Source organism: Meles meles, chromosome 3 (genome assembly GCF_922984935.1).
Source record: "Meles meles chromosome 3, mMelMel3.1 paternal haplotype, whole genome shotgun sequence".
Classification (NCBI taxonomy): Eukaryota; Metazoa; Chordata; class Mammalia; order Carnivora; family Mustelidae; genus Meles; species Meles meles.
Window position 1 is genome coordinate 107,575,708 of NC_060068.1, and position 22,040 is coordinate 107,597,747.

The following is a 22,040-nucleotide window of genomic DNA, read 5'->3' on the forward strand; positions in this document are numbered from 1 at the left end:
CCTGCAGTTTACTTTGAAATCCATGAAAAAATAAGATGGTTAATGGGATGGATAAATGTTACAAAGCAAATACAGTAAAATGTTAATGGTTGAATCTAGATGATTGGTGTATCGATCGATCGATGTTCACTGTGAAATTTTTTCAAGTTTACTGTATATTTATAAACTTCCAAATGTTGGGGGTGGGGGGGTGAAAGTCAACAACAGATTTGAATTTAGGAGTCCTGTATCATACACCTTGCTAGGTAAAGAGACATTGAGACAACTCGGGAATCTTCCAAGTTACTTATTTGTGTACTTGGATGAAGTTCCCTCAGTTATCTTACCCTTGGCAAGTTAGCTAATGACATACAGTGGTAGTAACAAGAATTGCAGTGCTAGTACCACAGGCTCCTTTTGCTACTTCAAGTCTGCTCATTTGATTACAACTGGAGTTTATTTATTTTTCAAGGTATAGTCCATTTTTTTTTTTTAAAGCCCCAGCCAAGTCATTGTCTGTGCCAATCTTTATTGCTGTCTCTCCACCCCCCTCTTTTTTTTTTTTGGTTCTAGATGTTTGGCATGCCTAGTGGCATAGTATGTGTCTTAACTTAGATTAAATCAGGAAGTTGTCTTTTGCTTTGTTCTGGGTTATTTAGGATGTTTGGAATTTATGAAGATGCTCCCCAGAATTAGGGGATACATTAACATCTTGGTGGCAGAAAAGATCAACTGTCCCTTTCATTTATTTATCCTGACATGGTCACTGAAAAGAAGTGGTGGTCATCAGAGCATCCCTGGAGCCAGCCATAGTAGGAGAGGAGTCTCTGAAGGATGAGGTGGGATTCTGACAGAGGGCTGATGCTTCTCCATTTTGGAGGATGCAGATAAATAGACCTTCATAATCTTTGGCCTGGGCGTTCTGATCTTAAGTTTTAAGCATAGAAGAGCATTTGTTTTCCATTGTCTGAGGAGATAGAACTTTCTGTGTTCAGCTTCAGCTTTCTGGAGGCTTACCTAAAGTGAATTTAATGCTGAGCTCACTGTTTCCCTGTCAGAATCCTCCCCTTAACAGCTTGTGGTATGGAAAGAAAGTAACTATAGACGTCTGATTTTCAGTGCCTCAGCTCACCTGTTACAAACCTGGCTCAACAGCTGTGACAGGTCCACACAGGCCTCCTGCTGACTTTTATAGGAACAGGGGTCAGTGACTTTCAGAGAACTGATGGTAGTAGACATTTGAGTGAACTTCTCAGCCATGAACCCTGCATGTGCTTAGAAGAGTGGCTGTTAGCAGAATATGTTTTTCCTTCCAATTTGCCACCAATATACAAAGATTGATTTTCTATATCTAGGAATTAGGATGTTCTAATGAAAGTCTTCCGTAAGAGGCCAAATTATTTTAGACCCTAGATACCTTGGAATCAGAGACCTACCTTGTTTGATGTGACTCTTACAAGTGGGGTCACTCTAAATGGAAGCCCACCTCCCTCTTCCTTAGGTGTGGGTTTTGTGTTTTGTATTGCTCAAGGGACGGACAGCGGGATACAGTTGCCAAGCAGGTAGCACATGGCCACCAGTGGTATGAATTTGCAGCAGCTGGTCAAAAGGTTTTGGCTTTAATACAAGTGGACAACAGCTTTCCTTTAGATTCTCTCCTGCTAAAACTCTTGAAAGAAATGCAAGTAGGATCTTTCCAAAGAGCAAACTAAGGGAGTTATTTTTCTGTCAAATCAATTAAATTGAAACGCTCCAAACAGTACTTGGTTAAGAGTTTCCATTTCTTCAGTTTTATGTTTGAGTTTTAATAAAACAGCACTACTTTGATTTTTTTGCCTTGCTTGCTGAAATGGAAATATATGTTTGTGTTTGTTTTTAAAGTTTGGTTAGTAGTAATTTCTTTGAACAAAGTTTTTGAGCAGAATGCCTAACCGGTTTTAGGGAAATGTTTTGGTATCTTTGGCTTTGTGTTAGTTATGTGTATGGTTTGTTCTGACTGTGCTGTGTGTTCACTTTAGTATTTTTTGCCATTTTTTCCATTTTATTAGCGTCATGCCCTATCACTTTTCCCCTCATTGATTTCAAAACAATGCATCTGCAGAGAGATGGGGAGGGTAAGTATAGTTCACCATAGTTTAGTTTTTTTGCCTTTTGATGGTTCACTTTGTTTGCCTTTTTATGAGCCCTTCTCCTGCTGTCCCCATATATTAGGAAAACGGTTCTGGGTTAAAAATGATACCCAGATATAATTGTTTTTGTTACTTCCCTCTTAAAACAGGTGATTTCTCACAAAATGCTTATTACCAGTTATTTGCTGGGAAGCAGGTACAAGGGTTGCTTCGAAAATCACTTTATTGCTGGGTTTATTGTGGGATTGCACGCTTTGTACCCAATTTTTAGTTATCAGATTGATCGGGGCTTTAAAAACTAACTAAATTATCTTACTACCCTGGAAAAATGATGTAGTGCTTTAAATTGCTAATCTATAAAGTTAAATTTCTAAAGTAGCAATCTTTTGCTATTGTGTGAAGAAAAAGAATATACCAGTCTTGATTTTTGACACTGTCAAACCATCTTTGCACCCAAAAATACTTAAAAACTCACTTTTGCTATTGTTAATATGATGTCATACATCAAAGTTTTAAACTGTAGTTATAAATAAAGGTAATGTGTAGATGGAAAAGTATTTCCCCTTTTTGGATTCCAGTGATACTTGTATTTTTGTATTTGGAGTATATTTGTGGATTGTATGTGTTCTGTATGTAATCAAACCTTAACATGGGCACAGACATCAAATAAATTGACGTGGGTTCATCTGAGAACATACAGGATAGCTCCAGTAAGATAAATATACTTAAGATCTAGTGCTGTTAAATTTTGTCCTGATAATACTGTTGAGTGTTTAATTACTCAGAAATATAGTAAACATAGAAATCCTGTAATAGAAAATAACAAACACAATTTAATGTTCGGGCCAGGTGCTGTCAGATGAGTTAGCTGCTCATTTGGAAATGTTAAGGATTCTTTTGGGGTTAGAAAGCTCCATTTGGTGTGTTGTGAATAACATGGGGAATAGCTTCCTTCCAGTTTTAAGACAGTCACTTGATAGTGATAGCTTATTCACCTGGAAGCTCTTGAGGATGGTTTTGTGTTGACTCTTTATAAAACAGCACTTGAAAAATAATTTCTAATATAACTTTAAGAGCTTGACAGTGTCCTTTCTTGCTTTGTGACTGGGTTCAGAAATTTAAGGTATAACTTCTATGGGAAAATGGAACTCTTAGCAAAAGAAAAAAGCATAGAAAATTAGAAACTATATAGGCTTTATGAAGATCCTGTATCCCTTGTTTTTTTTTTAAAGTATATAATAAATATTATGTGAACCACTACATAATGATATGATTTAAAGAAAATATATCTGATAATCGTGTGACTTTTTTTTCCATGCAGAACCAAGAGACCCATGGTACTATTCTTTGTGTTTGTTTTACAGAGCCATTTCCTGCTTTTAAGTCTTGGCAGGAAGACTCTGAGTCTGGAGAAGCTCAGCTCTCTCCACAAGCTGGAAGAATGAATCATCACCCCCTGGAAGAGGACTGTCCTCCAGTATTATCACATCGTAGTTTAGATTTTGGGCAAAGCCAGCGTTTCCTACATGATCCAGAAACATTGGATTCCTCATCGAAGGCACTTTCTTTTACTAGGTACATTATTTTTATATATTTATGAGAGGCAATTCTTATGTCACCAGATCCTTTGCAAGATTTAATCCTTCAGACTTACAATTCAAAGCTTTCCCCCCTCTATCACGAAAAACGTTTTTGTAATTTTTTGGTGGGGGCTCATAAATTCTGAGTTCATGAGGTGTAGAGGTTTGCTTTCTATTAGACTTTCCCACACAGTATACATAATCATAACAGAACTCTGGAAGGGAAGCAGCAAGTGGAACTCACCAATTCCTCATGTTTATATTGTCAAGATTTCAAATTGATTCTGAATGTCAAAACCTTTCCTTTGCAATTTTTTTTTTTTTTTTAAAGATTTTATTTACTTGACAGCAAGAGAGGGAACACAAGCAGGTCAAATGGAAGAGGGAGAAGCAGGCTCCCCACAGAGCAGGGGAGCCTGACGTGGGGCTCCATGCCAGGACCCTGGGATCATGACCTGACCCAAAGGCAGACAGCCATCCAGGTGCCCCTTTCCTTTGTAATTTGAATACAGAACAAATTCTAAGCTGGGCATCTTTGTTTCATTTCTGCCTTTGTCTAAACAACTTTTGAGTGATTATATATTATTTTCAGCAGTACTTGTGTTAGCTAATGGTGTGGTCTCTACAATTATAGTGTAAGGTTTTGTTTTGGGTTTGGGTTTTTGTTTTTTTTTTACACTACCTGTCCTTTAGTTTTAGGGACTTAATTTTTACTTTAAAGATTTGCTTCTTGGAAATGGTGTGATGTTATATCAGGGTGATAAGAGTCATAGTGTTGATAACTTGAAAAAAAATTTTTGACCAGGTAACTTTTTTTTTAATATAATTGACATACAATATTCTCTTACTTTCAGGGTGCCTTTCTAGCTCAGTGGGTAGAGTGGGTGACTTGATCTCAGGGTTGTAGGTTCAAGCCCCACTATGGGTATAGATAAAACTAAAAAACAAAATTTTTAAAAATTCTTTTGGTTTTAGGTGTACATCATAGTAATATGATAGTTTTGTACATTGAAATGAACCCCATCATAGATCTAGCTAACGTCTGTAATAACTTGAAATTTTAACCAACACTCTTATTTTAATTCAGGATTCGAAGATCATCCTTCAGTTCAAAAGATGAAAAAAGAGAAGACAGAACACCATATCAGTTGGTCAAGAAACTTCAGAAAAAAATAAGACAATTTGAGGAACAGTTTGAAAGGGAAAGAAATAGCAAGGTGAATTTATAGCATTGTCCAGGGTTTGGCAGTTACATTGGAACTGGGAGGAGGTTCTTTGGAGACCGTTAGTCCATCTCTTCCCATAGATAACGAAGTTGAGGCGTGCAGAGAAATAGTGATCATGTAGATCTGAGATTATATAGGTCCTTAGCTGCCTCATTTCCAGGCCAGTATTCTTACCAGTGCATCTTTATATTTTAATCGGCAAAAGGCTTGTGTAATTTTTAAAGGAAATACTTTACATTAACAAATCATGTTAATGCTATTTCTGCTTCCTCAAAAACCACAAATAGCAAGGGGGAAGGGGAGAGGGAGGACATAGGAGGGAGGGGGACAGATATTTAATAATTGGAACATGTGAAGTAAAAAGAATCTTATACTTTGAGTCAGAAGACCTGTCTCCAAATCTGGCTTTCGTCAGTTGCTAGATTCTGCTCTTGAGAGAGCTTTACTTGATATTCTGTTCTGTCTACTTCATATAAGATAGGATGAAATAAGGATTGAATGAATTGTCTGCTGTGGGAACTGTAATATATTACTTGGGCATCAGTTAACAGTTATCGCTTACCACAGAGGTGTCCATGTTCCTTAATTTTTTAGCCCTCCTACAGTGATATTGCAGCCAATCCCAAGGTATTAAAATGGATGACAGAGCTTACCAAACTACGGAAGCAAATTAAAGGTAGAAAATACATCATTTTTATAATATGTTTGCTTTAAACAGATTTTTTATCTCATTATTATAGTATTCTCATTATTACATGAAAATTGTATGAATAATTCTATGACATGAATTAATAGTGAGAATTATATTCTATGAGAATTATAGTTATAATTTTTGATGATTTTTAAATCTGAGACATTATTTGGCAAAAATAAAAGTTTCCTTTTGTTTTTTTATTAGTTATGGCCAAAGTTGTTGTACTCTATTCTTCTATATGTCTTTCTGGTGTTTCTGTTAGTCTTTTGAAAGACTAACAGATTGCCTTAGATTGTATATTACATAGGTGATATTAAAAAGTTTATCTGGAAAAACAGTTCAAATATTAAGTAGTTTTGGTTTTGGTAGGTATTTCATTAAGAATTTTTGATTACGACTGTCACAATAAACTGTTTATACTACAGAGACTAAAAATTGTAACTCTTCTTTAAAGAAAAACTGGGTCTGTGTTCCTGGGTATTGGCCCAATATAGCAGCTGCTGTTATATTTACTTTATAGGTGTTTAATCAGCATGCTTTTTAGTATTTGTCAATACTTAAAAAATTATCTGTACCAACTATGGGTTTATAACGTGGAGCATCACATTTTGGGATACTCATTTGAATTTATTCAACAAAATTTTTACTATTATTAAGTACCAAGTACTTGTAGACATCTGAATCTATGTTGTTGGATAAGACAGTTATTTGTCCCTTTTGTCATTGAATTCACATCCTTGGATTAAAATAAGTTTCCTTACCTCTTCAGAATTTTCCCCTATAATTCTATTCAGCATTTCCTTGTTTAATGACAATTTCCAACTGTCTGTGAAAATCATTACCTTGAATGTGTTACTGATGGGTGTATTAAATTGACAAGCATTAGTCTCTTAACTAATTTTCCAATTTTCTTCCCCTTTTATTGTCTCAGTTCATTCTCTATGTAGCAGCCAGAATTATCTTTTAAAAAACTCTTTTAACTATCTTCGGAGCCCTCAGTGAACTTCCCTTTTAACTTAGAATAAATCCTTACAATGGAGAGAAGTATTGATCATGTAGGTCTGAGGTTATATAGATCCTTAGCTGCCTCATTTCCTAGCCTACTATGCCCTTAGTCCATTTTATCACATTCCACTCTCATTTTCTGTTCCTTAAACATGCCATGCTTCAGGGCCTGTGCACTGGCTATTGCTTCAACTGGGGAGGAATGCTCTTCCCCTACGTCTTCTATGCTCCATTAGCTGCTGTTTCTTCCATGTTCACCTAGGATGTCCCTATCTCAAAAAGTCCTTTTTCAGTCCATTAAATATAGTTGCTGTTCCCTAAAGCACATTGCTTTTAGCACTGTGACAACATCCCATGTTCTCTTCTTTATAGCACTTGGCATTCTTTGAAATTATTTTATGAATCTGGTTACTTGGTTTTTGTTTTCATTTCCTTGAATATATGCTCCATGAGAACAGGGATGATGTCTGTTTGTTTACTGCTGTACCACCAATGCTTACCAGAAAATCTCACTTTATGGTAAGGCTTTCTATGAATTACTGTTAAAAGAATGAATGGAATAGCTTGCCACATACAGAATTTCAGTATTTCATATAACCTGGAAATATTGGAGCCTGTGTGCTGTTAATGTCTACTTTCCTGTTGTGTATCTTGCTTATTACTCTTTGCATCTTTAACAAAATCATTATTACTGATCTGTGTGTCCTCTTGCTTCTGAAATGTAGATGCAAAACACAAAAGCTCTGATGGAGAATTTGTACCTCAGACACGCCCACGTAGTAACACTCTTCCAAAAAGCTTTGGCTCTTCTCTGTACCATGAAGATGAAGAGAATGAAGATGAATCCAGGGTCATTCAGAAGGAGAAGAAGCCATCTAAGGAAGCAACACTTGAACTTATTCTGAAAAGACTGAAAGAAAAACGTGTTGAACGGTGTCTTCCAGAAGATATCAAAGTAATCTTGAGTTATGCTTTTTACCCAGACTAGCCTTTAGAACCCCTGAAAAAAAGGACCCCAGTGCCATAGAGATTGTAGGTAGTCTTCCTGGCCTGAGTGCTCCCCAAGTTTGTAGGTAAACAACATGTTTTTATCTGCACACCAGAAATGACCAGACTTTCTGGGAGTGAATCACAGTAGTAAAACTAAGGGGCACCTGGCTGGCTCAGTTGGTAGAGCATGCAACTCTTGATCTTGGTGTTAGGAGTTCTGAGCCCCACACTGGGTGTAAATATTACTTAGAAATAAAATCTTAAAAAAAAAAAAAAAAGTAAACCCAAAAAGCTAGAATCCTGATCTGTTCGTTTGTACTGGGAAAGTTGGCAAGATGAGTGTATAAAGAGCCTAAACATAACTGAGCTTGAATCTCGGCCTTATGTTTTGATAGTTACAGATATTGTGCTGTTAGCTTTTGCCAGGCCCTGACTCATATTATTTGCATTCTGCCCCTGAGTCCCTTCAACTGTCTTATGACTTAAAGGGATATGATTATGTCCATTAAAATACTAAGACAGTATGGTTGTTGTGAGGATTGAATAAATGAATATTTTTGAAGAACCATTACTCAAAGCCCATGCCTAGGGGAGTCCTGGTCAAAAGCATTTGGCAACCCAATTTATTTATAAAATGAGGTCTGCTGGGAGAGTACAGAGATGTCTAATGTGAACTTTTGTCTAGGCAGTGATGAACCCTGATGCTCATTCCTGCCTTGACAACAGAGTACACCTCTTTCATGATTTAAATATTGGATTGTTTGTCTCCCTTGAACAGGGCTGGATTAGAAATTTTGATCACTCCCTTCCCTCAGCTTTTTTGTTTTTCAGTTTTGTGTCAGATCAACCAACCTCCTTTCCCCTTTCTCCACCCCTTTTTCTAGAAATGATGTTGATTGGATTAGCTTTATTCAGATACTTTGTCCTAGGTTTAAGGTGCAAGCTTGACCTTGAAATCATAGTGTTTTACAGTTTACCCCTAGCTATCCTCTACTGGATTTACATAATCTAAAGTTTTATTTGTTATAGGAAGACACCATCTAGTGGATTTTTTTTTCAACCTCTGTTCTTCTCTGCTGAGAAACAAGGCAATATTATCTAATCCTGGGAATAAGAGTTTATTTGGTCTAGAATCCAAAGGGTATTCTGTGGAATAGGGGTTCATTGGGATGTTAAAAGGTGGTCCAGTGAAACAAAGTGGGGAGGTTTTTTGGGCAAATAAATTTGGGATGTCCTTCCTCCTCTTTAATTTAAAGTACTGAAAGGTAGGAGGTGAGTATTGCAGTGTAAAGAAAATGTCATAGGAAGGGAAACTGAGCTCATAGATTAGAAGTCTAGGTCACACATGGGCAGAGTTGTACTTTTTCAGGATCTTTCCATTATACTGCTGTCAGATTTTAATTGTTTAGTAGAAATACTGGTTTATATGACAAAAAGAATTTAAGTAACTTATCCAAGGTTACTAAGCCGGTATTCATAATTTGTTCAGATAAAATAGAGGTAAGCCACCAACGAGAGTGGATTATCTACTTACTGGGAGACCAGATTTTACAAGAGATTGAAAACTACTGTCTGCAAATTTGTAAGGAAAGGCTGTATTTCTTGTTAGCCTAGGCTGGAGTGGTGATGGGCTCTCCTTTCACCCTAATTCTTTACATTGTGGGATTGAGGAACATAATCATGGTGCCAATGAGAGTGTTTTGTTTTGTTTTGTTTTTTCTTTTAAATTCTAGAAAATGACAAAAGATCATTTGATAGAAGAGAAAACATCTCTCCAAAAAAGTCTTCTTTACTATGAAAGTCAACATGGAAGGCCGGTAAATGTTTCTTTTGCTAAAGAGATTTGATTTTCTACCCTAAAAAGTAGCACAAATTTCTTTTGTGGCCCGCATCTTGAGAGCTGCTTTGTAGAGCATTGCTTCCTCCGTTTAGGAAATTGTCTACTTATTTAAAATAACTTCTTAAAATTGGGAGAAAGTCATGTTGCTTAATGTTTAAAATTTCTGATGACTAGGTAATTTTAATTTTTTTACTTTAGGTGACCAGAGAAGAAAGGCACATTGTGAAACCTCTCTATGAGAGATACAGACTTGTAAAACAGATGCTGACAAGAGTTAGCATCACTCCTGTTCTTGTGAGTAAAACACATAAAGATTTGTCTAGTTCATTTTACCAAAACTTATCCTTTAAAAAATATATTGTGGTGGTGTATTGGAAAAATATACAGCTAAGGTAGCAAGAATTGTATTTGTAAGATGAGGTTACTGCTTTTAAAAGAATAGGCAATTAATAATCAGTGCCTACCTACCATCTCCCAGGCACTTGTAAAAGTGTTTTATGTATGTCATTAAATGAAGAAGATGTCATTAAATCCTGACAAGTCACAACAGGTAGCAAAAGGTAGCCTCAATTCACAGATGATGAAATTGGGGCCGAGGGGTGATATGCTCGGGGTCATCTACCTTGTAGAATTAAAAAAACAAACAAACATACTTCAGACTCTGGCATAGTTTGTTTCAATTTAAATTCTTGTGTTTGAAAACATCAGTTTTATGATGGCTGTCATGAAGATTTAATTACACAATGTAATAAAATGATTTTTTTAGTTCATCTTTTTTAATGAAGAAATATCAAAATAATGCTTTTTTACGTTTGTGTACATTGTTAGAGAAAAATGAAAACTCTTAATAGTTAGAGAAAAATGAAAACTCTTAATATTTAGGTGCAAATTAAGTGCTGTCTCCAAATTAACCAATAGGTAGTAGGACTCTAGATTTCTCTTAGGCTCAAATAGAAAACAGCATGTAGCCCATTCTGAACCATTTTGTAGGAATTAATTTATTGGAACTACGCTTTGCTTAGGCATGCAAAGTCATTTTTAAATCGAAAGCCACTTGCATGGGGATTTCTTTTGGGCTTTTACTACCTTACTACTACTCATTGTTAGAAGGTTCACATTGGCCTTCTGAGCAGTTTTTATTTAACCCTCAAATTTCTTTTTAAAATGGCTTTTTTTTAATTGGTCATCTCAGCACTATTTGATTTACATATAATCAATTTTTTTTGAGCAAGGAATCCTGTATAGGTTATAGTCTTTGTGCATACGACAATTTATTTAATACAGATGTTATCCTTTGATTACAAGGCATTTTTGTGTCTCATTGACATATTCATAATTCAAATTCAAATAGTCTTTGAATTTTATGAAAATAATTTTGGAACTCCACAGATTTGTTTTTAATAAACTGAAGCTATAGGGGCGCCTGGGTGGCTCAGTGGGTTAAGCCTCCCCCTTTGACTCCGGTCGTGATCTCAGGGTCCTGGGATCAAGCAGGCTCTCTGCTCGCAGGAAGCCTGCTTCCCCCTCTCTCTGCCTGCCTCTCTGCCTACTTGTGATCGCTCTTTCAAATAAATAAATAAAATCTTTAAAAAAATAAAAATTAAAAAATTAAAAAAAAATAAACTGAAGCTATAGCAAGTATGACTAGATCTTACAGATGCCTAAGTATGATTATCATACAGAGAAATTTGAGGTATAAAAGTTAAGCCAAGACAGTTTGGTAGGAAAGAATTTTTTCAGCAAATGGGGTTGGTACAGTTGGGTATTGATACGCAAAAAAGTTGAATGTAGACCCTTATCTGACACAAAATTTAACTCAGAATGGTTCAGTGACCTAAATGTAAGAACTAAAACTATAAAACTAATAGGGAATAGAAGAATAAATCTTTGTGACCTTGAATTAGGCAGTGTTTTCTTGTATGTGACACTAAAAACACTGACAAAAATAAATAAATTGGACCTCATCAAAATTAAAAAGTTTTGTGCATCAGAGGACATTTTAGAAAGTGGAAAGACAACTTACAGAGTGGGTGAAAATGTTTGCATATCATGTATCTGATAAGGGACTGGTATCTAGAGTATATAAAGAACTCTTTCAGTTCAATAATAAAAAGATTAATAACCCAGTTAAAAATGGGGGAGAGGTGCTTGGGTGGCTCAGTTGGTTAAGCACCTGACTCTCGATTTCAGCTCAGGTCATGATCTCAGGGTCCTGGGATTGAACCCCATTTCAGGCTGTGCACTTAGCTTGGGGATTCTCTCTCCCCCTCTGCCTCTCCTCCACTTGCTCACTTGTGCTTTCTCTATAAAAAAATCTTTTTGAAAAAAGTGGGGCAAAGGATTTGATACACATTTCTCCAGAGAAGATATATAAATGGCCATTAAATATATGAAAAGAAGATCCACATCATTAATTATTAGGAAATGCAAATAAATCCACATTCAGATACCACTTTATACCCACTAGGATAGCTTTAATGAGAAAAGATAACAGTGTTGACAGGATGTGGAGAAATTGGAATGCTGACATTATGCATTGCTGGAGAATGTAAAATGGTGCACCCACTTTGATAAGCAGTTTGACATTTCCTCAAAGAATTAAACAGGGTTATCATCTGACCTAGCAGTTCTCCTCCTTGTTATGTGCCTGAGAGAATTGGAAACATGTCTACATGAAAACTTGTAGATTGATACAACTATTCATAGCAGCATCCTTCATAATGGCTAAAATGTAGAAAAAAATGGAATGTGCAGCAACTGATGAATAAACAAAATGTGGTATATCCATATAATGGATTATTAGCCATAAAGGAATGAAAGTACTAATAACATGCTACAACATGGGTAAATTTTAAAAACATTATGCTAAGCGATAGAAGCAAAATACAGAAGGCCACATACTTTATGATTCCATTTATGTGAAGTAGCTAGAATAGGCCAGCCCATTGAGACAGAGTAGATCAGTGTTGGCCACAGGATAGGGGGAGAGGGCAAATGAGTTAATAACTAATAAGTACAGAGTTTTTCTGGGACAATGAGCTCTTTTGGAATTAGAGGTGATATTTTTTTAAAATGTTCACAATGTTCTTTGTGAATATTTAAAAACCACTAAATTGTACACTTTAAAGGAGTGAATTTAATGGTATGGATTATATCTCAGTGAAGCTGTTACTTTTTTAAACGGAGTTTAAAGGTGTCCTGAAACCAAAAAAATTGACGGCTCTTTTTTTCTTTTTTCTTTTCTTTTTCTTTCTTTTTTTTTTTTTTTAATTTGACACAGAGATCACAAGTAGGCAGAGAGGCAGATGGGGGGTGGGGGGAAGCAGGCTCCCTGCCGAGCAGAGAGCCCGATGCAGGACTTGATCCCAGGACCCTGAGATCATGACCTGAGCTGAAGGCAGAGGCTTAACCCATTGAGCCACCTAGGCGCCCTGATGGCTCTTTAAAAAGGAAAATTTTCTGAATAAAATTACATGTAATACTTTGCTATTTTTTATTTATTGAATGAGATCTTTTAGGCTATCCAGACATTAATGATAATTTAGCATTTGTGTGCATACATAACAAGAAAACATCACAAAAATGAATATACTAAGGAATTCCTAAAAAATTATAAATTGTTTGGTTAAGATTTTGAATATAAAGTTCAGTATCTGTTCCATAGTGAATGAAGCTTTCTTTGAATGCTTTAAATATTTAAAGTGGAAACCATGTCAATTGTTACAGGGATCTCCATCTTCCAAGCGAAGGGGTCAGATGTTACAACCAATCATAGAAGGAGAAACTGCCCATTTTTTTGAAGAAATCAAGGTAATCCTTAAATCATTCGCTGATATCTTTAAGAAAAAGTTGAGCGTCATGGCCTGTTTGATTATCTGTTTGATATCTTTTTAGGAAGAAGAAGAAGATGGTGTTACCCTGTCCTCTGAGCTAACTGATATCCTGAAAACTGCTGTACAGGCACAATCTTCATTGGAAAACTCTGAATCTGATGTTGAAGAAAATCAAGAAAAACTTGCTCTGGATCTCCGATTGTCAAGTACTCGAGCAGCTTCTATGTATGTGTGCTGGTTTGTGATTTTTTTTAAAAAAAATCTATTTGTATAATGAAATTTACATGCCAAGAAATTCAGTGTTAAGTAATCAGGCACTTGGAGGGAATTAATGTGTGCTCAAGAGATATGCCTCTTTCTTTTAAAGGGTGTGGTTTTTAACTGTCATCATTCACATTTTCTTTATTAAACATTAGTGTGTTTTAAAAATTTAAAGAAACTGGGGCACCTGGATGGCTCAGTTGGTTAAGCGACTGCCTTCAGCTCAGGTCTGAGCACCTGAGAGAGCTCAGAGAGCCCAGGATCCTGGGATCGAGCCCCACATCGGGCTCCCAGCTCAGTGGAGAGCCTGCTTCTCCCTCTCCCTCTGCCTGCCCCCTGCCTACTTGTGCTCGCTCTCGGTCAAATAAATAAATAAAATCTTTAAAAAGAAAAAAAAAAAAAGTAAAATCTGACATTTGTTTCATAATAGAATGCTGGAACTAGCGGAGAGTTACCTTTATTCTCTATCATCTTTTCTCCCTGATAATGGTGTATGACAGTGGTCTTCAGCCCTGGCTTCACTTTTTTTTAAAAAATTAAAGTATTAACGTATAATGCTTATATTAGTTTCAGGTATACAGCATTATTGACTCAACAATTCTGTTAACTCAGTGGTCACCACAAAAAGTGTAGTAACATACAGTGTTACTGCAGTGTTATTGACTGTGTTCTCTGTGCTGCACTTTTCATCTCTGTGACTTACTTATAGCTGGAAGTTTGTGCCTCCTAATCCCTTTCACCTATTTTACTAACCCCATTCCAGCTCTGTTCCTCTCAGCCAACCAGTGTGTTCCCTGTATTAATGAAACTGTTATTGTTTATTTTGTTTTCTGAATTCCACATAAAAGTGAAATCATAGGGAATTTGTTTTTCTCACTCTGGCTTAAATCATTTCACTTTATACCCTCCTTGTTAGAAATGTCAAGATTTCATTCTTTTTTATGGCCAAGTAATATTCCATCTCTGTGTGTGTGCGCGTGCATACACATACCACATCATCTTTATCCATTCATCTTTTTTTTTTTTTTAAATTTTAAATTTATTTGGCAGAGAGAGAGAGAGAGGAGGAAGCAGGCTCCCTGCCGAGCAGAGAGCCCGATGCGGGACTCGATCCCAGTACCCTGAGATCATGACTTGAGCTGAAGGCAGAGGGTTATCCCACTGAGCCACCCAGGCGCCCCTATCCATTTGTCTTTTGATGGACACTTGGGCTGCTTCCATATTTTGGCTGTTGTAAATAATGATGCAGTAAACATAGGGGTACATACATCTTTTTGAATTAATGTTTTTGTTTTCCTTGGGTAAATACCCAGTAGTGGAAATACTGGATCATGCGGTATTTCTGTTTTTAATTTTTTGAGCAACCTCGTATTGTTTTCCATAGTAGCCTTGGTTTCACTTTAAGATCACCTGGGAAAAATGCCTACCCCCCCCCACCCCCCCAGTATTGATGTAGAGCCCTACCTGCAGTTGTTCTACATTTAGTTGGTCTGGGCTGTAGATTAGGCATTGGGGTATTCTAAATGCTCCACTGACTTTAGTTTGCAGCCAGGGTTTGAACCCCTGCTAAGAATCACAGTGTTGGGGCACCTGGGTGGCTCAGTGGGTTAAAGCCTCTGCCTTTGGCTCAGGTCCTGACCCAGGGTCCTGGGATCGAGCCCCACATTGGGCTCTCTGCTCAGCGGGGGCCTGCTTCCTCCTCTCTCTCTGCCTGCCTCTCTGCCTACTTGTGATCTCTGTCTGTCAAATAAATAAATAAAATCTTAAAAAAAAAAAAAGAATCACAGTGTTCTTTGAATAATGTTTTTTTCCCATTTAAATTTTAGGCCTGAGTTACTGGAACAACTTTGGAAAGCCAGAGCTGAAAAAAAGAAACTACGCAAAACATTACGGGAATTTGAAGAAGCATTTTATCAACAGAATGGAAGGTTCGTTGAACATCACAAAAATTGAGTCTTCTTTCTCCTTGAACTTACGGGTGCCCATATGCTAAATTAAAGGGATGTATAGGAATAGAAATGAATTGTGCATATAAGGATATTACCATTGAAAATAAAAGTAGAAAACATACCTTTTTATTTTGAAGGCCTGCTATTAATGGCAAGAAGTCAGAGGTAGAGTAAGCAACATCTGATAGAATATTTCAGATGTCCTAGGAGGCTTGGTTGAATGGCAGTTACATTGTGTTTTTGATGTCTACATTCTCACCTTTTTGAAGTGTTTGTGAATTAAGATTTTTTCCTTTTATTTTTATTTTTTGTTCTTTTTAAAGATTTATTTATTTATTTATTTTAGAGAGGGGGGGGGGGAAGGGCAGAGGGAGGGAGAGAGAATCTCAAGCAGACTCCAAGCAGGCTCCCTGCTGAGCATGGAGCCTAACGTGGGGCTTGATCTCACGAACCTGAGGTCACGACCTAAGCCAAAATCAAGAGTTAGATGCTTAACCAACTGAACCACCCAGGCGCCCCTGTTTTTCCTTTTAGTATATGTGCTGCCGAAGCGAACACCCCTGTTTTTCCTTTTAGAAAGGGTCCTATAACATGACTGGTATTCTCACAGCTAGTGTGGATTCTTAGACTCAGACCGTTGCTGCTTAGGCTGCATGTTGGGCCATTCCAGGCTTCCCTTTTTTAAGATGTATAACAGGGTGGTAATCAACAGTGGGCTTCTAAATACAGTATGGCATGTGCTTTTATTTAACTTGGGCATAGCTGACCCAGTGGAACTTTTAAAAAAGTAAGAAAAACAGGGACGTCTGGGTGGCTCAGTCGGTTTAGTGTCTGCCTTTGGCTCAGGTCGGGATCCCAGGGTTCTGGGTTTGAGTTCTGCGTCGGGCTTTCTGCTCAACAGGGAGCCTGCTTCTCTCACTCTGCCTGCTGCTCCCTCTGCTTGTGGTCTTTCTCTCTCTGTCAAATAAATAAAGTTTTTTTTTTTTTTTTTAAAGGCATTTTTTTTTTTAAGGGAGAATAAATTCTAATTCAGATGGTGGCCAGAAATGAGCATTCTCTTAGACCTCAGAAAAGTTTTTCCGTGTTTGTAACTAGGTAGTCTTACCAAGCCAGTAGCTACGTTAAAAATTCTAAAATTTATTACTTTGAGAGTCTTCTATATAGTTGGCAAAAATGGTTAGAAAAAAAAATCTAAGTGTAAGAATGCATTTTTCAAGTACCTTCTAAATGTATGAAATGACTAGCTGTACTCCTCTGCCACTTAATGTACACTCAGTGTGACCTGACAGAGTCTAGCAGTGTGTATTTTACTAAAATATTTGGTTACTTCCTAGTTCTCTGCAATGATCATTGTTAAGTATAGCATTATTTAATCTGTCAGTAGAGAAATTCATCAAAAACAAGTATTTTAGGAATGTTCCTTGCAGATAGGGGGAGCTAGTTCTTTCTTGCAGGGGAATTTTTTTTATTTGAATTTACATTTGGTAACATTGTCTCTCACATTAGGATAACTTCTGGGACTTTATTTTTCAGATGATTTCTAGAATATTACAGATTTTACTTTCTACCCTAGGAATGCCCAGAAAGAAGATCGTGTTCCAGTGCTTGAGGAGTACAAGGAGTACAAGAAAATTAAAGCCAAACTCAGGCTTCTTGAAGTTCTTATCAGCAAACAAGATTCTTCAAAATCCATATAAAAATATGCTCCTTGAAAACATCATAAAAATCAGTTGTATTCCCTGAAGCTATCATCGTGTGTACTTGACTGGTACTTGAGTTCATTTTGTCAGGCACTCCGAGAGTATCATTTTGTACTTGGTTGTGGTGCCACTAGAGAAAGATGGGAGGGTAAGTAGACCCTCTCTAGGGAGCGTGGTGTTCCATATTAACCACAGACTGTTCTCTCCACCTTTAGCAAACATCCAGTTTTCTTCATTGTTTTGTAGTACTACAGATACACCCTGTTAGCAAAAGACTAGTACTTTATTCTTTCAACTTCAAGAACTTTGGAGATATGAGCTTTTTGTTATCACCAACTTTATTTTTATTATTTTTTTAATTACTGAAGAAAATTGAGAGGAACATCTTCACATTGAATTCTTCGGTTGCCTTTTTCTTACAGAATGACTGAAAATTTGAAAGAAAAGCCTATAAATGTGCACATATGCAACTATGTCCTATGTTTTCTTAGAAAACTAAAATCAACTGAAATTTCAAGTCCTACTGTGGAACACATTTCTGTTTAATTTCCAAAGTGACACTTTCTCACAGGTAGTATGTTAGCAAAATTTTGCAATTCAGTGGTCACACAGCTCCTGGATGAAGATAACAGAGGGCAGACCAAAAAGTGACCTTGTTTAATAGTATAGTGAAAACATACACCACACATCCTACACAGAACTGAATCAATCATATCACATGCTGCCTACGGGACGTAAGTTTCTGTTTCCTCAGTTACTGTTTATTAGCTGGTGATAATGTGATTTATCTGGATCAGATCCTGTATTTTTCCCCCTACCCACCTCCAGATAATGTGAGAAAATAGCCATGTCTATATGTAGGAACACTGATGGTGCTCGATTTGTGTGTTCAATTAGATGGGCCCAAGTTGACGAAAGAATCATTATGCCTGAATTAAATCTTTTCTTCACAAGGGCTATACCACTGCACCTGTACGTGTACCTTCTGGGGGTTGCGTCTTTTTCTTAATCAGAAAAATCCATAAAGAAAACACCCTCTGACAGGAGCCCTTTTGCTCAGTCACATGCTGTTTAAAGCAGTTCTGTAGTGGTATGCCCCTTGTCATATACTCTTAAGCTTATCTTTTTTTCTTTGGCTTTGCATGGCTTTTCTTCTAGTACTCTTCTGGTATTCTGCAATCATTTTCACAGATCGGTGACTTTATTTGAGCTAAGAATATAGTCAATAACAGCATATTCTGGTCAGGCTTAATGTAAGTGTTAATTTTTTTCCTGGTGCTTTTTTGGATTGATGAGTGTCTCACTTTGTGCCCATGTTTTGCATGCATTGACTCATGCATGGTTTCTTAACTAGCTGATACTAACAGTTCCATATAAAAATGGGGACTTCTGTGACATTCTTTAATCAAGTGAGGGAAGCATGAACCTCAGACTTCTGGCACTGTTACATAGTAAGCACATGAAGTAGCTTGATAATAAGTAGTGTGTCTAGGATTTCACATTTCACCTGTGTGTGCAATGCCTTGGGGGGGGGGATGTTCATTGGTTGTGAACATGTAGTTGGGGAATAAAGCACTAAATCCAGCCCTTTTCGTGTGGTTTCCTTTTGATACAGCTAGGTTATTCATAAATGTGTACCTAGAAAAATGAAATTGAAAATGCCAAAAGAAGTATCACTTTGATTTGAATCCAGCATGCAGTGTGCATTTAATTTCTTTCAGTCTCTAGACGGAAGTATATCCAAACATCGAATTTAATGTGCACTGTATATTGTTTTGTATGAATGTTTTATATACCACATGCAAAAATGTCCATATGCACTATTTAAATGTTTTAAATAATATATTCCTTCTTTATAATGCTAAATCTATATGAGTACCATATTTTTATAAGTCAGTGGCCTGACTGGTTTCATTTTAGAATTACCAGCTGCTTCATGGTGTTGGTTATTCACTGTTCATGTTTGGCTGCAAGTAGAATAGATCCAAGTGGCATGGCAGTCCTTACATGCTATGTGACAGTATTGTGTGTCATAGTTGAGCAGTAGGTGGTAGAATTAGGCAGTTTGTGATACTTTTACTTTGGTACAAGTAAAAACTATATCTATATACAAGTAATATATAGATATATATGACCACCAATATAATTGCATTGCTGTGTCTGGCACTTCATTGTATAGACTTTTGTAATAAAAGAACCTGAATGTTCCAAGTCATGTAAATGTTTTTGGTTTTGTTTTTTTTTCACTAGATGTTAAAAAGATCTTAAGTGTTTCCTTGCCTTAGTGTTCTTAGGCTTTGTTTGAGTTACCTCAGCGAGGGACCATATTGGGGGACAACAGGGTTGCTAAACCATGTGGCTGGCTACAGCTCTGAAGGAAAGGCTATGATGTTGATTGCCGTGTGGAAATCTAGGGAGAAGATATGCAGGGAGAACAGTCAGCATTTCTTGTTGCAGTGAATTATCCTACTGAGCAAACTTGAGGTACAGTTTTCTCAGAGAAGAGGCTGGCCTGAGGGAGGGGGGTCGATTTAACATCTATTGAGCATCAATGTGGAAGTTGAATACTATGGTCAGATTATGTTGTTTGGGCTAAGAGAACATACGGCTCTTCTAAGAGGGCTTGTGTAACCCACTAAAGAAATTGAAAGAGTTACTTCACACAACTTGCCAACCACCCAGAAAGGGCTTTTTGCAGTACCCTCATTTCTACTTCTCATACATTAAGTTCACTTCTCATAACCCTGATATACCTACCTTGCTTTTTATTTTTCAAAGTATATTTTGCTTCTTACAGTGGTTGAGAAAAACTTTAAATGAGTTACTTTAGGAACTTTCTGGATGAATTTCCAGTTTGAAAATACTAGTGAAATATCTGTAGATGATTGGTCTTCTACATTTTAGCTTTTTCTAGGTGACCTCAAACTGGGAAGAATGGAGGTAAGATTATTTTATTTGGGTTCTTACATAATGGTTTTCCAAAATCCCAAGTATTTATTAATTTATATGTAGCCAGAAGAAGTTAGACCATGGTATGTGATGAAAAAATCAACAGTTTCTATATTCTAGGTAACATTGGGAAAACTGTCTTTACCTACTTAGTCACCTATTAATTAGAGATCTTCCCCATGAACCATAAGCAGCATTATTTTGTACTTTATCTTCACATTGCTAGAATTTAATAAATCTAATAAAATCCTTCATGTCTGTGTGTATACTCTGGACGCGTGCTGTAATACACATGGCTTGTATAGTAGGTCCCATTCAAGGGTACTTAATTTCTGGAAATCTTCTGAGATTATCATAGACTCTGATGATAGTTTGCTGATAGGTGGTGTAGTGTTTTTTAAAATGTACCCGTAATGGGGACATGTTTAGTAAATAGTACAAGGATAAATCTTTGTTAGAAATGCTCAATGATTAAAAAAAAAAAAGCTCAGTGATCATATCAGAGGTTCTCACCTGCACTTCTCTCAAGCTGGTAGAGTTGAAATCTTTCTCATCACTCGGTTTAGTTTTAGACTGACATAGTGTAATTCTTTCTCCAGCTCCACAGCATATAAAAAGAGTCTAGAGAAAAATTTAGAAGGAAGCAGAGAATAAGTAACATGCCTTTGTGCCTAAAGAGTCAGCAGGTTATTCGTGAAGTACTTGGGAGTGGGAGGATAGTATGTCAAGCTTCTAAAACATGCCTAGTGTGACCAAGTTTGGATCTTTTATTCTAAAATTGGGAGAACAGTGTTTGCTATGCATATCAGATATAAATGGCAGTACCTGTTTGGAGATAATAAGGATAAAAGCAATTGGTTTCACTCTCACCTTAAATTTAAACAAATAGAGTCTTGGGCTTTCTGTTTAATTTCAAAGTTAGGTAAAAAGATGAGAAAAGCGGTGCCATCTCAGTAAGGTCTAGTTTCAGGGGGAAAAAAACGTGACTCATGGCCTCAGTCCCCATTTCAGGATATCCCACGGTACCCTGGTTAGAACATATACTTACTCTCGAAATTCCTGTTGAGTGACCGGCTGGTAGTCATCTTGAATTTCTGCAGAATAATATTTTTTCTCAAGCCTCTCTTTCCACTTTTTCATCTGCTTTGCACTTTGAATCTCCTGTCAAGTCAGAGGACAAGCATAGTTGGTACCCAAGCATCATGAGGTTGATAATCTTAAACCGGTCTCTCCAGGGCTGTGGTTTTGAGCCCCACTGGAGTTTCGCCCTTCCTTGCTTTAAGATCTGTGCATCAACAGATTCACTTGAGAGGACTTGATGTTAGAACTGTTCACAGAGTTAAGGTTGTTTTTTTAAATTAAATAGCTTGTTCTCGTTTCACTGCCTCTTCCCCTCTGTCTCTGCAGCTGAATTTCTCATGTTCTCTGTTCTTCACTTGGATGAAGTGAGCTGTTCTTTCCTGTACTTCTGTTTGTAATGAAGCAAATGTATTTCCAAGTACATCTGTGGGTATTTGCCCTCCCAGCTGCTTCAAAGCCAGACCTCTGTGCAGTCTACCTAACAGCCCCCAGTCCCCTTTTCAGGATTACTGCGTCAATTGTGCACTGCAGTCTGCCCACAGACCCCAAAATAAGTTGCTCATAACAGAAAATTCTTGTTGGTACATTTGTCTCTGCTCCTAAAGAGTCCTTCCTGTGTTTTGTCCTCACTACCACCCACTTCCCTTTTAGTGTCCAAACAACTTCCGCAACTTCAGGAAGAATGCACTCTTATGTTGTAGAAAATAGGGACAGCACTTAATAAAAAAAAAAGAAAAGGAAAGAGGAGGGGTGCCTGGGTAGCTCAATCAGTTAAGCATTTGCCCTCGGCTCAGGTCATGATCCCTGCGTCCTGGGATTGAGTCC

General features: G+C 37.1%; 2 protein-coding genes across 7 annotated transcripts in view; one reads left to right on the forward strand and one right to left on the reverse strand.

Annotated features, from left to right (window-relative positions):
* FAM13B (family with sequence similarity 13 member B) overlaps positions 1 to 19,403 on the forward strand; it is an 83,037-nt gene extending 63,634 nt beyond the window's left edge. For 2 of the 6 annotated variants that reach the window (XM_045999177.1, XM_045999176.1), the window contains exons 15-25: positions 2,028 to 2,093; positions 3,473 to 3,683; positions 4,776 to 4,905; positions 5,509 to 5,590; positions 7,339 to 7,568; positions 9,337 to 9,420; positions 9,642 to 9,737; positions 13,170 to 13,253; positions 13,338 to 13,501; positions 15,364 to 15,465; positions 17,060 to 19,402. In XM_045999177.1, the coding sequence (XP_045855133.1) occupies positions 2,028 to 2,093; positions 3,473 to 3,683; positions 4,776 to 4,905; positions 5,509 to 5,590; positions 7,339 to 7,568; positions 9,337 to 9,420; positions 9,642 to 9,737; positions 13,170 to 13,253; positions 13,338 to 13,501; positions 15,364 to 15,465; positions 17,060 to 17,183 (1,373 nt within the window). In that variant the 3' untranslated portion in view covers positions 17,184 to 19,402. Of the gene's footprint in view, positions 1 to 2,027; positions 2,094 to 3,472; positions 3,684 to 4,775; positions 4,906 to 5,508; positions 5,591 to 7,338; positions 7,569 to 9,336; positions 9,421 to 9,641; positions 9,738 to 13,169; positions 13,254 to 13,337; positions 13,502 to 15,363; positions 15,466 to 17,059 lie in introns of all 6 variants that reach the window. The other 4 variants (XM_045999179.1, XM_045999181.1, XM_045999180.1 and 1 more) reach the window with 4 other exon arrangements.
* The window catches only part of PKD2L2 (polycystin 2 like 2, transient receptor potential cation channel), a 41,659-nt gene continuing 37,942 nt past the window's right edge, over positions 18,324 to 22,040 (reverse strand). Inside the window, exons 13-14 of the mRNA XM_045999183.1 lie at positions 21,184 to 21,296; positions 18,324 to 20,756 (exon numbers count right to left, since the gene is read on the reverse strand). Of these exons, the coding sequence (XP_045855139.1) occupies positions 20,660 to 20,756; positions 21,184 to 21,296 (210 nt within the window). The 3' untranslated portion in view covers positions 18,324 to 20,659. The remainder of the gene's footprint in view (positions 20,757 to 21,183; positions 21,297 to 22,040) is intronic.